This window comes from Nicotiana attenuata, unplaced genomic scaffold (assembly GCF_001879085.1).
Source record: "Nicotiana attenuata strain UT unplaced genomic scaffold, NIATTr2, whole genome shotgun sequence".
Taxonomy (NCBI): Eukaryota; Viridiplantae; Streptophyta; class Magnoliopsida; order Solanales; family Solanaceae; genus Nicotiana; species Nicotiana attenuata.
Window position 1 is genome coordinate 143,212 of NW_017672640.1, and position 14,123 is coordinate 157,334.

The window sequence follows — 14,123 nt, forward strand, 5'->3', positions numbered from 1 at the left end:
TTAAGTGTATGATTTCCATTATGTTTGGATGTGTAGCTCCGAGTTATGGGCGCGTGAAGAATCTTTTCGTGTCTCCTAGTTGGGAGTGAAGTAAATTTTATGTTGCGGTATGAGTTCAGACTCAGGAAGACTAAGCAACTGCGTACAGTTTAGGACGCTGGAAGGTATACAGAAATGGTAGTTGGAGGCAAAGCAGGTGGGTCATCTCCTGCGGAGTGTTCTAAAGTTGTGTGATCCTTATGTTATCTATTAGAAGATCCCATTTACAAATGAAGAAAATGTGTTGACATCAAAATTGGATCGCCTAGAGAGTGGGCTTAAATGTTGTGTGAGTGAATGCGAGATTTGCAGAAGAGTTAAAAAAAATCTAGATGATTTGTGTTTCCACAAGCTTATGAAGGATTGAGTTTAATCTCACTATGTTATTAAGGCAGCAATGGAGTATGTGCGTTATGAGTTGTTGGGAGTGTTTTGATCTGTGGCTTCGAGCCAAGTTGGGGAGTTTGCTATTGATTAGCTAATTGTACGGTTATGTGCTATGTTGGTTCCGGTTTGAGGCGTGCTGGCGAATCAGTTCTAGTTGCGGAAATTGAGCCGAGGATGGCATTAGTGAAGCAAAATTTTGACAAAGGTTGTATGGTGCTTCGTAGATGTGCAAGAATCACAGGATGTCTTAAGCTGTTTTTGGTAAAGAATGCTCGGTGCATGGAGCAGGAAGATGTTTGTTTGTATTTGGATGAGGTCATATCCTGCGGTGTCAGAGTGCTAATGAGGCACGGGTGGTTATGTTCGTTTGATCAGGTGAATTGCAATTTGAATAAGAAGTAAATGACTCTCGGGAATGATTTTAATGTGTTCAAGATTCTACATGTAACAATCAGGTGTCTTAAGGTTGTGTATGTGGTTAGAGACTGTGTTTTCATTGGAAAAGGTCAAGACTTGTGGTATTTTATGTTAATTATGGGATTCTATGTATTAGTATCAGGAAGATAAAGGTAACAGACCTAGATCCAAAGGAACTTCTTCAGAGTAAAGCATTTTGGAATGTGGTGTTTCTGGGAATATTTGAGAGAGTATTTAGTGGCTTGTGGGTCTTAGACGGTGTGGTCTTATGCTTGGGTCTCGTGTGGTGATCCTTGGTTGAGGAATTGTAGTGCTACAGCAAGAGGAGATACCAAGTTGAAAATGAATCAGAAGGAAACTTAGATAGATGAAGTAGCTTGATAGTAGACCGAATCGGTATGGAAAGGATATGATTAATTCATTGTATGTGTTCGAGGTGATGAGTTTTTACAGGTATTCTGCAGCACTGTTCTTGGGTTTTGATGGCTTGCTTAGCTTGGTCTAGTTAGAAAGATTCAGTCTTGGCAGTTTAACTTGTGCAAACGGAATTGGGAGAGTTCTTGTTGATTTCGACCGTGGTTGGAGAGGTGCATTTTCTACGAATGTCAGAGGCATGGGATGTGTAATGATTTTTCTTCTAAATGGGATCAATGGAAGTTCTTGGCTAGATGAGTTACAATTCAGTTCTGAAAGGAAGTTCATAAAACTCTTAGGCAACGGGCAGCCTCAAATAATCAAGGAAATGGTACCGCTAATTGGAAGCGATTTGACGGGAGTATATGTTTCAGAAAAAGGGTAATGTGATTAAATTGATGATACTTCGGTAGTATTACGGCATTTTCTTGTTGGATCAACTGGTGGTATTTGGGTTTGCTTGGCGGCACAGGAAATTTAAAGTATCTATCATGGAGTGATGGGGTATCTAAGGTGAGGAATGCGTTCGGACGACAAAAAAATTGGGATCAGGTATGATGATTCGTGTGCTATATGGATTTTGAGACGGGGAGTTCTCATGTACAGGCTATGTCGTGGTTGTGGATCGTGTGTATTTGGCACCGTTTTGCGGCAATCGAGATTTGGAGGCTCGAGTGGATCTTTAATTGCTGGTAGGTTAGATTTTGGATGTGATGTTGGAATTCAGACTGGTTGTCTTAGTGTTAGGTGATGCTGAACTATTGCGTTGCGGGCTATGCCGGAAATGCCACGGGTTGAGTGGCGAGGTGCATTGGATTATGTTCTTACAGAGTGGTTTATATTTCAAAGACCTAGTGGACGGCTGGGAAGGATTGCTTTTCTTAATTGGGCCTTCGTGATCGATGTCAGTGCAGAGGTTCCTACCATTGGTTCCGTTCCGGTGTTAAGGGACTTTTCGAATGCGTTTCTTGTGGCCGGACATGTCGCCGGGCGAGGTTATGGATTTCGGTATTGATATGGTGCCGGGCACTGTATCGTATGGCTTCGGTAGGAGTTGTAGTAGTGGAAGGAGCAGTTTCAGGCTTCCTTGATAATGAGTTCGTTGGAAAGCCAATGTGGATGCGTGTTCTAACTTGAATCGGCTTGGTTGGCCCCTAATTGTATTGTTAAGGGATAGGCTGATCCGATCGTTATTGAGCTTGTTAGTGATCTGAGGAGAGCGATGAGTTACTTGTCAGTGTTGTGAGACGTTATGATTTGTTGGTTATGGGCACATGTGGTGCGGTTCTATTGGGGATTCATAGTGAGAGTCGAGTGGGAAGAGTAATTGGGTGTTGCTCGGTAAATGGAGTATTGGTTATGACCTATCGGGTTGCGTGGCGTATGTTGTTTGTTTCACCGTGGGTGTAATGAATTGCTTTGGTTCCAGACATCAAATTGTGCGTGGCTGTCAATTTTGAGCACAGTGACTTGAGGTGTTCCATGTGTAGCAGTGTTTGGATAGGATCGCGCATTATAGCGATGCTACGTGGAGATATGACCTTTCGGGGTAGATTCATGTGTTCTATTTCTATGATGTGAGAAGGGGTCTCAGCCTTGTGTTGTGATGGTACTGATGAGCTTGAGGTACAGCTTTTTTGTTTGAGTCATTTTTCATGATTTGAGTAAGTTCAGACCGTTTCTTATTGGTGCGCATATTATGCAAGTTGTGGCTTAGGCCTGTATTGAGGTATCACATAACCAAAGTGGTGTGTTGGATTCGAGGTGATCGTTGGGGTCACTAATGAACACGAACGAATTTGATTTCAGCTTGTTGGAAGGATAATATCAAGGTTTGGCTCGGAATCTGCAGTGGTATTAGTCAAAAGGGAAGTGGCTTCATGAATGGTTGATCTGAGAAAATGGTTACGGTTTATTGCGTATTTCATTTATCGTTGGCAGTATATGGAAGTGTTGGAATAAGACCCTAGTTGATAAGAGGTTTTCTACCGGTATTCGGGTGTTGTGGGCAACTGCTGTGAAAAGAGGTTATCGTTTCGAGTGTTTGGGTATGTAGTATATCATATCATTGCACCTGAGGTTGCAGGTATGGGTTATTACAGCTGGTTCGGGCTTATTCTGAATATAGATGTGAGGTTCTTATCTTGTGTATGATTTCGGAAAGTGCAATGTGGTTCTATGGTTTATGGACTAGATGGATTGTGAAATTTCAGCTATGTTGTGTTATCGGACCTATGTGAGATAGGGTGACGTGGGATCACCCCCGGGTATATGCTTGGTAAGGTCATTCAGCTATTGGTTGGCTTCTAGGACAACTCTGGGTACGCTCGAGGACGAGCGTTTGTTTAAGTTGGGGAGGATGTGACGACCCGACCCGTTGTCTCAGGAGTTACCGCCCCGTTTACCCCATTTTATGCTTCTTCATGTTTCATTATTGGTATTTGGTGTGTTAGAGTTGATTTGGATTGGTTTTGGTAGGAAATGAGACACTTAGTCTCTTTAGGGAAGGTTTGTTTTGGAAAAGTCAACCGGACATTGACTTCTGTGTTAGAGGGCTCGGATATGAATTTCGATGATTTGGTTAGCTTCGGGGGATGATTTGTTACTTAGGAGTGTGATCGGAAGTAATTTTGGAGGTCCGGTGTAGAATTAGGCTTGAATTGGCGGAGTTAGTATTTTGGCGAATTCCGGTGAGATTTTGATCCGAGCGTCAGAATGGAATTCGGAGAGTTGCAGTAGGTTTGTTAGGTGATTTGGGATGTGTGTGTAAAATTTCAGATCATTCAGAGATGTTTTGGTCGGGTTTTTGATCAAATGCGTACTTCGGAAGTTTTGAGAAAACTTAGGCTTGAATTCGATGAGAATTGATGATTTTTGTGTTGTTGGATGGGTTCTTATGATTGGAACAAGTTTGAATAACGTTGTAGGATGCTTTGGTATTTTTGGTTGAGGTCCCGGGGGCCTCGGGGTGATTTCGGATGGTTATCGGGAAGTTTTGGGTTGTGAACTTAAGAAATTTCAGCTGCTTCTGGTATTTTCGCTTCTGCGGAACTGAAACCGCAGAAGCGGTACCGCAGAAGCGGCAGGAATCGCAGGAGCGGAATTGGTGACCGCATCTGCGGAGGCGCAGAAGTGACAAGAGGATCGCAGATGCGGAAATGGATATTTTGAGGGGATCCGCAAATGCGGAGCTTGGTCCGCAGGAGCGGAAGTCGCAGATGCGACTTTTGGACCGCAAGAGCGGGTATTTTCGCAGAAACGGCATGTTGCCCGCAAAAGCGGGTGTCGCAGGTGCGGCCATTGAGCCGCAGATGCGGAAGTGTCTAGGCAGAGCTATTTAATTTCATCTTCGCGAATTTTTGAAGAGTTTCACATTTTTTAACTCGGACTTGGAGAGTTTTTGGGCGATTTTGAAGAGGGTTTCAAGGGCTTTGGACTTAAAAACATGATTCTATGGTGTAAATACATGGATTAGAGCTGAAAACTTAAGAAATTAAAGGTCAAAAATGGTTAAGGCTTGAACCTAAGAGAGCTTAAACTAGGGATTTGAGGGGTCAAATGGACTCCGATTCTTGTGATTTTTATATGTATAGACTCGCGTCGAGATAAGGAATCCGTTAGTGTTAATTTTCTAATTTTTTGAGAAGTGGGCCCGGGGCTCGGGTTTTGCCAATTTCGGGATTTTTAATATTTTGCGATTGTTTTCGATTGGGTATTGTTCCTTTGGCATATTGTGACGTATTCGTTGTGGTTTTGGTCAGATTCGACGCGCGTGGAGGCCGATTTGAGGGGCAAAGGCGTCGCGAGCTAGAGATTTCGCCGGTTCGAGGTGAGTGATGATTGCAAATGATATTCTGAGGGTTTGAAACCCCGGATTGCACATCATAGTGCTATGTTGAGGTGACTTGCACGCCGGATAGCGAGCGTGGGGTAGAGCACCGTTGGGGATTATGACTTAGTCCATCCCGATTAATGATTTTACCATGTATTTGATTGAAATCAATTTGCTATCATCATTATTTGGGCTGAATGCCATGTTTGGGCTTCGTGCCAACTATCTGAACCCTTCGGGGATCGTTGTTGATAATTCCTCACTGATTTAATTATATATATTTCAACTCAGTCATGTTATTTCCTACTGTTTTCAAAACTCAGCCATGTTCACTCATTTTTAATACTCAAATGATATTTAAATGATGTTTTGGGCTGAGAAACACTGTTTTATTGTTGCCCGAGTGGCTTATGTGATTTTGTTGACTGAGTAAGGCCGAGGGCCTGTATTGTGAGGAAACTTATGGATTGGGCTTCGCGCCGCAGCAGTGTTATACTGTTATTGATATGAGGCTGAGGGCCTAGTTTGATGCCACGAGATGGCTTAATATTGCACTTGGGCCATAAGGGGCCCCTCCCGGAGTCTGCACACCCCCAGTGAGCGCCGTCGACGATAAACGGAGCGGGCTGCACGCCGCAGCGATATGTGGAGCGGGCTGCACGCTGCAGCGTTATCGGTATTGTTTGATGTGTTTACCTTATTTCATTGTCTCCCATTATATGTTGTTTGTGCTACTTCTTGCAATATTTACCTATTTGTTCTGGTATTATCTGATAACCGAGTGTGGTGCCCGAGAGGCGGACTTCTGTGCTTATCCGCACTATTTGTTTTGCATTCAGTTACATAATTGTTGAAAAAGTCATTTTTCAAAAGAGGTTTTAAACTGAGCTAAGATATTTTTAAAGGTTTTACAGCTTCATTGCTTTCTCTCAAAGGGGTTTTCACTGTCCCTATATAGCATGATGGTTTGCTTTACGTGATTTCTTACTGCTCAGTTTTTATTTACCCTTATTACTCACTGAGTTGGAGTACTCACTTTACTCCCTGCACCTTGCGTGCAGATGCAGGTATTTATTTACCCGGTAGCGAATTTTGGCTGATCAGAAGCAGAGCTATAGGAGTAGCGAGGTGACTGCCTGCGTTCGCAGCACCATTTTTCTCTCTTTTGGTTCATTATTCCGGCTTTGTGTATTTTAGGTCTTGTAGTTGTATTTATACTCTGATAGATGCTCGTGACTTGTGACACCCCGGTTTGGGCTGTGTTTGGATTTTATTCTACACTTATTAAAGAGATCTTTTAATAGACTGTGGTTACTTAATCATATTAAAGCTTCTTATTAATGTTAACTATTCTAAAAAGATAAGTTGGATTAATTGGCTGGCCTCGTCTTCACGAGAGGCGCCATCACGATCGGGTCCGGGTTTAGGGTCGTGACACAGCTTCCACAAAAGGTTCTGGATGCAACCTCCAACAAGTTTCTTCATTATGGCCTTGTGGTTTACATTCCTTGCAATACTTAGGGATGTAATCATATTTCACTTTCACCCATTCAGTTCTAACCTTTCCATTAGCCTCATCTACAATGTCCATCCTTACCCTTTGTGGTAACTCTTCTAGTAAGTCAATATGCACCTTAACTGGTGCACATCTTGGCCTTGTTTTATTCACAGTTGCCATGTCTAAGTGCAAAGGAATGCCAACAGCTGATGCAAGTGAAAACAAGAACTCCTTGACAAAGAAAGTAGGTAGTAAGTTTGGGAAAGAAATCCATGCCAGCACCTTAGGAGTTTCTTGACATATCTTGAATTTAGAATCATAAATCAAAGGTCTCATCTGATATTCGTATCCATCCTTAGCTTTCAATTAAACTGCTCCCTTGGTTGTGAGATTAGAGTAATCTTCTAACAAAGTTAATATGATCAACACATGACGATCTCTTAATAAGCCAATATTACACTCACCTTTGATCCCACATTGGATTGGTAATATACGCCTGATCTCTTGCCAATCTGGCCAACCATACGAAAATTTGCCAAGAACTGCAAACTGTAGGCCCTCAATTATATTCATTCTCTCTACTTCTGCTTCAATCCACTTGATTACAGGTTGTCCACTAAGGTATTCAACAGCTTTCATGGGAATTGGCTCGACAGTTTTTGATGTTGAGGTCGACGTCTGCATGGCAGTGTTCAATGCAGCAGGTTTTAAGATTTTTGAATAATCTAACGGCTGAGGGATGTTGTTGGTTGTTGTAGGAGGGTGGGCGATGGTTGTGGGGGGCTGACCAGCCGGCAGAGATGGCTGGCCGCCGGCCAGATTGGCCATGGCAGCTCTCACGTAAAAAATCGCCTGAAATCGCCTGTTCTAGAGAGTAACCTAGGCTTTTTTAGTAAGTTATATTCGCATATTAGGTTTTGTGTTCATATTTTAGGATTAATTAGTTAATTAATTGCTTTATTAAAATAAAAATCACAAAAAATATTGTTCATGTCTACATTTTAGCTTTTAATATTAGATTAGTACTTTCCTCTTCATTAATTTAGGATTAAGTAATTTTATAATTATTATAAATAGACATTTAGTTTGAGTTTTATAGGTGATATTAATTTAGGATTTAATTTAGGATTAAATTAATTTAGTTAGAATTTTTTATTTAAAGAAAAAAGAAAGAGAACCAAAGAAAAGGCGGAAAATCAATTGGGCCACCCAAAGAACAAAATTCAATGGCCCAAATCCTATTCTTACCCAGTTTTAGCCCAAGTCCAATATTCCCATAACCGGTCCAATCCCCACTAACCCAAAACGACGCTGTATCACCATCTGTTAATCCCATCCGTTGGATTCTTTTGATCCAACGACTCGCAACTCCACCCCGTTTTCCTTTTAACTGTCCGAAGACAGACCCCCCTCCCCAAACCCTAAATCCATTTTTCACTCTTCATCTCCCAACCTCAGAGACTAAATCCTAGCCGCCCTTTCACCCCTCACCGTCTCTGCCCTTCTCCGCCGCCAGGAAATCGCCTTACGGTGGCCGAGCACCTCCGAACCACCTCAAATTCACACCCTGCACTCCCCATACTCCCTCAAACCTTAATATATCAACATTTTCACCAAAAACCCCATCAAATTTCTACCAATCTCAAATCTGAGATCTTTCCCAAACCCTAAGCCGCTTGAAATAACCCCAAAACCATACCAAACAACCCTTAGCCTTCCCTCACCACTATCCTACCACTAATTTTCCTAAAATCCCCGTCAACTTCCTCGAATACCAAATCTAAGAAAAAACAGAAACCCTAATTTTTTTCCCTTCTCGATTTTTCTTCGAGTTTTCAAGACTCGACTTGGATTGAGAACCTATGTTAGTTGGTCATTCTCAACAAGTACGATTGACTAACGTTATTTTCGATTTATCTCGAAGCTTCTCGGATTTGCCGGGCTCCTCTTAGGCCAGTTAGGTATACTTTCGTTCTTTCTTCCTCTTTTCTTCCTACTTTTCTCTGATTCTGCATGTGTTTGACTGTGTGTTTAGATTAATTAGTGTGTTGAATTCACTGTTAGGTTAATTCTGAAATTTGTTCGAACATGCTGAACTTTGTGATTAAAAAAAATAGTTTAACTATCTGTGAGTTAGTTTAATTGCATATCTTGTTTATATTGCACCAAGTTTAGATTAATTAGGATTAATTACTAGGTTTTATTGCATCATTATCCTTGTTCTTCATTTTGTTATTGTTTTCTGATATGTTTGCCTGTTTCAAATTCAGTTTTGTCTAGAGTTTAATTAGACGAACGTTTTGATTCAATAGGTTAGCTAGACTGTTTTGTTTAAATTCCAGTCGTTTAAGTTTTAATCGATTTTAAGATAATAATAAAGTTTTTAGGGATACAATTGAAAACAATTTAGGGATTTTATTGCTGGAATCTTCTAGAATATTCTATGAGGTTCCACAAATGGTTTTGAAATGAGAATTTAGGTCAGGACTGGTTAGAATTGAAATAATCAGTAATTGAAGGGTTAAAATTGGGTTTTACATTAGGTAAATATTAGAAGGTTCTAGTATTTGTACAGCTGTCTCCATTTCCAGCATGAAAAATGCTAGAATTGGGCTGAAAAAAGGACAGACAGCTGTCCAAAGATGCTGTACTATCTGACATTTCAGAAATTAGGGTAGACTATTCCATTTTTTATGCTATCTTTGTGCACTCTATATAAAGAATAGGCATTCACTCATCCACACACACATTCATCAGTACACAGACCTAAAATCTTCAAAAACAAAAAAAATCCAACTTCTAGCTTTTCCTATTTTTCTTCTCTTTACAAAACATAGAAGGAATTTTCTTTAAGTTTCTGGGTTTTTTGAGCTAAGATATAAGCTGATACTGAAGCTTTTGGTTGGTGTATACTGCTGTTTCTTCCTGGGCTGCTGAAATATCTGCTGTAACTTAGCGATTTTGGATCAGATTTTAAGCAACTAGGTACACATTTTACCCTATGTTTAAGTATTTATTGTCACACCTCTTTTTTTTCACACAACCCTATTACAAGGTTTAGTTAGAATAGTTTTTTCAATTAAAGTGACGTTTTGAAAAGGGATTATTTATTATTTAGAGTCGCCACTTGGAATTGAGTTTTGGTGTTCCAAGTCACCTTTTATTGAATCCCGTATCAAAAGGAAGATTTGACTCCTAATTTATGATCTACGAAACAGAAGACTGAGTAAGGAATTCTGTTGACCGAGCGAAAGGTGTAAGGCATCCCTCGAGTCCTGATGTTCTAGCACGGTCGCTTTATTGACTAATGTAAGGCTTAAATCAATTTTTGGTTATTCTTGTATTTTTATTTATTATGGCTTATTCATTATCGCTTAATTAAATATTATATTTTATTAATTATTTTGACCTAGATGCAGTACGCACACAAGGTATTTCTTTGAAGGTAGATGTTAAACCAAGGTACAGAATGTACACATGGTTAAAACATAATTATTTTTAAATTTAAAGGCATCGAGACGCGGGAATGCGTACATGATCCTTTTATTATTTAAGCATATCAATTCAAGGTTCGGGTATGAACACATGGGCTAATATAGTATTTAGAATATTTTAATTATTTTGTCTTAGGTTCGAGATATTTAATTGTGTACTTTATTATTATTATTTTATTACTTATTGCAACTAGTCTTTAATAAATTAATGGCTCATTTCGCTCCCTTGCAATAATTCATTTATTCTAATAATTTATTTTTTATAGCGAGTTTTGAATTAATTTGCAACCCGCATTTATCTATTAATAGGCCTTACAATGTGTCTAGACCCAATTAGTTATATTCTCTCTTGAATCTATTTTTGGTGAGAATGTGAAAGAAATATACTCAACAGCTTAATATGAAATATCCGATTAATTTAAAAAGGAAAGTACTTATAATAATAAAACAAAAAAAACAACAACAAAAAAAAATTATCCAAATGAAGTTCATAAAATGAAGATAAAACTCATGAAAATTCCAATTTATTCTTCAACATTGAAACAAAGAAGAAATCTATGTCCGTAGACTAATTTAAAATAGCTATTTATAATACTAAAATAACTTACAGTGGAGTTAAGGCATAAAGAAATTAATACAATTAATAAGTTTTTTTTAAAGGTATTCCTACTAAAATTAATACCTGAAACTTTAGTTTTCATGGCCAAGTAGTTAACTTATTCAAAGAAGAAAAACTTTTCTTTACATAAAAGAAACTTACTAAAATCTTATAAGGAAAAATTTATTATAGTTTATGGTCTATTCACAAGAATGACTGGAAAAACTTAACTCATTTCTAATGAACCTCATAGCACAATTTTGCGCATAATTAACTGACCAGTAAAGTACAACTAGGCAAACATAACATCACTATCGCCCTAGTAACCTTAAACTCTTATGAATCCCTTTTTTTTTTGTTTTTAATTCTTTCACTAAATAAACTAGTAAGTGATAATAATGATTCAGAAACACATGTCTTTGAATAAATTCAGAGCATTAGGATTTGGTTCCTTTTAGTGAAGAAGGATAGAATCAAAACCTTAGCAAAAGAGTTCCAGTAATACAAGAAAGAGAACCGGTACAACTCCAATCCCATACCGAAACTCAGGCCGGACAAAGTAGTAGCGTGTCGAACCCGAAGCCACGAACGAAAACTCGACCTCCTAATTACACGAGAATCTCTCAAACCTTTATCTAGAAAAACTTCTTTCCTTTTGTTTTTGAGTCTTCTCTGTTTCTTCCTCTCACTTTATGTGTTATTTTCCTTATTCAACGATCCCCCCTTGTTGTTTGTGAAGTGTGTTAGATATATAGGTAGGTGTGTACAAGATCGTGTGTGTGTGCAAGATCATGTGTGTGTGCGCATGATGTGAGACGTGATGGAGTTGGGGTGAGGGACGTGAGATGTGGGACTAGTGGTTAAATTAGGATCTTTTCCCTACTTTTTTTGTTAAGAGAAATAAACGAAAATATAAAGATAAGAATATTCATTATCTATTTTAGACCAATACAAATATATACTTGGACTATGATTTAAATGGTGCTAAAAATAAATTAAAAGTTACTAGTCTAGTTATTAAGTTCTTAATTAAACAAAAATATTTTTTTTATTTAAATATAGGAACAAAATGTATACTCTAAGAATATGCAAAAAAAAAAAAAATTGTAGCTTTTTAATATTTCTCAAATAAAACCAATGAAAAGATGAGATAAAAATTTAAAATATCAAGATTAGACCTAAAAGAAATATTTACATAAAAATAGAATAGAATTTGGGTGTGGTCAAAAATTACGTGTTCACATTTGTAAGTCGGATGTAAATACAAAAAATGCAAGTTGTTCCTGTCAATGATGTGTGTTTTTTCTTTTATGATGTGATTCATTCTCCTATGTAGGTCATGCCATAAGAACTCACGAAAGGGCCCATACAGTCTATCCCCACACATCAAATATCTCGACCTCCAATACAAAATTCATAGGCATCTCATGTCTTTTAGCTATTGACATTTGTCTTTGACATTGATCGCATGCCTTGGCCATTTGATTTGCATCTTGGTAGATTGATGGCCAATAATAGCCACATTCAAGCACCTTTCCAGCTGTCCTGTTTCCTCCATGGTGACCTCCAACCGGAAAATCATGGCATGCTTTGAGAATAGGCATTACATCATCTTCCGGAACACAACGCCGAATGATGTTGTCGGCACAAATTCGGAACAAAAAGGGTTCCTCCCGATAGTATTGCCTACATTCCCGCAATAACTTTTTCTTTTGATAAGTCTCCAATCCATCGGGAATAAGATCACTCACTAAGAAGTTAGTGATGTTGGCATACCAAGGAGTGAATGTGCTAGACAATGCTAATATGTTTTCATCCGAAAGCATCATTGATTTCAAGGTCTTCTTTTGGTCTCCCTGCCTCTTCAAGCCGAGATAGGTGATCCGCAACTTGATTTTCTATCCCTTTCCGATCCTTGACTTCAAAGTCAAACTCTTGCAACAAAAGGACCCACCGAATCAATCTTGGCTTGGCATCCTTCTTCGCCATAAGATAACGAGGAGCAGCATGATCAGTGTAAACTATCACTTTGGACCCCAACAAATAAGCCCGAAACTTTTCAAAAGAATAGACAATGGCAAGAAGCTCTTGCTCAGTCACAGCATAATTCATTTGAGCACCATTGAGTGTCTTTCTTGCATATTAGACAGGGTGAAGGATCTTGCTATGACGTTGTCCAAGCACCGACCCAATAGCTACACCACGAGCGTCACACATGAGTTGAAATGGAAGAGACCAATCAGGTGTGACAATAATAGGTGTCGTGGTGAGCTTTTCTTTCAATTCCTCAAAGGCTTTGAGACACTTCTCATCAAATATGAACTTTGCATCTTTTTCTAGGAGTTTGCACATGGGATTTACAATTTTGTAGAAGTCCTTGATGAAACACCTATAGAAGTTGGCGTGCCCCAAAAAACTTCGGACACCTTTTACTGAAGTAGGTGGAGGAAGCTTGGAGATGATCTCGATATTTGCCCGGTCAACCTCTATGCCTTGTTTGGAAATTTTGTGGCCCAAAACAATACCCTCGTCCACCATGAAGTGACATTTCTCCCAATTTAGCACAAGGTTCGTTTCTTCACATCTTTTGAGCACTTGTCTAAGGTTGTCAAGACAATGCTCAAAGGAACCCACTACAGAGAAGTCGTCCATAAACACCTCTAAGAAATCTTCCACCATGTCTGAGAAGATTGATATCATGCAACTTTGGAAAGTAGCCGGAGTGTTGCATAGCCCAAATGGCATACGGCTAAATGCAAATGTCCCATATGGACATGTGTATGTTGTCTTTTCTTGATCTTCCAATGCAATATTGATTTGGTTATAGCCAGAATATCCATCCAAGAAGCAATAGAATGGCCTTCCCGCTAGCCGATCAACCATTTGATCAATAGAAGGCATAGAGAAATGGTCCTTTCACGTAGCACTGTTTAGCTTCCGGTAGTCCATGCAAACCCTCCATACGGTCAATGTTCTCGTTGGGATGAGCTCATTTCTATCGTTTTCAATCACGGTCATGCCTCATTTCTTCGGCACACATTGCAGTGGACTCACTCAAGAACTATCGGCAATGGGGTAGACTACCCCGACATCTAACCACTTGATGATTTCTTTCCTTACCACCTCTTGCATGGAAGGGTTTAACCTTCGTTGATGCTCCACACTTGGTTTACTCTCATGCTCCAACTGTATCTTGTGTTCACAAATTCTGGCAGGAATCCCTCGGATGTCCGTTGTTATCCACCCAATAGCTTGCCTATGCTCCTTCAAGACATTCAACAGTTGTTCTACCTGCACATCATTCAACAAAGAAGAAACGATTACAGGTGGAGTGTCATTAGAGCCAAGAAATTTATACCTCAAGTGCGGTGGAAGTGGTTTGAGCTCAAGTTTCTGCGGCTCAATAATTAAAGGCTTGGCGGGAGGAGTGACTCTATTCTCTAA

General features: G+C 39.4%; 1 protein-coding gene across 1 annotated transcript; it reads right to left on the minus strand.

Moving 5' to 3' along the window:
- Positions 1–12,821: 12,821 nt before the first annotated feature.
- On the minus strand, positions 12,822–13,217 carry LOC109213929 (uncharacterized mitochondrial protein AtMg00860-like). The gene has a single exon (XM_019377772.1). It carries the CDS (start codon positions 13,215–13,217, stop codon positions 12,822–12,824), a length of 396 nt encoding a protein of 131 aa, XP_019233317.1.
- Positions 13,218–14,123: the final 906 nt, after the last annotated feature.

Excerpts from the sequence above, each read along its gene's own strand:
- LOC109213929 (XM_019377772.1), bottom strand. The coding sequence starts at position 13,217 with ATGGTGGACGAGGGTATTGTTTTGGGCCACAAAATTTCCAAACAAGGC.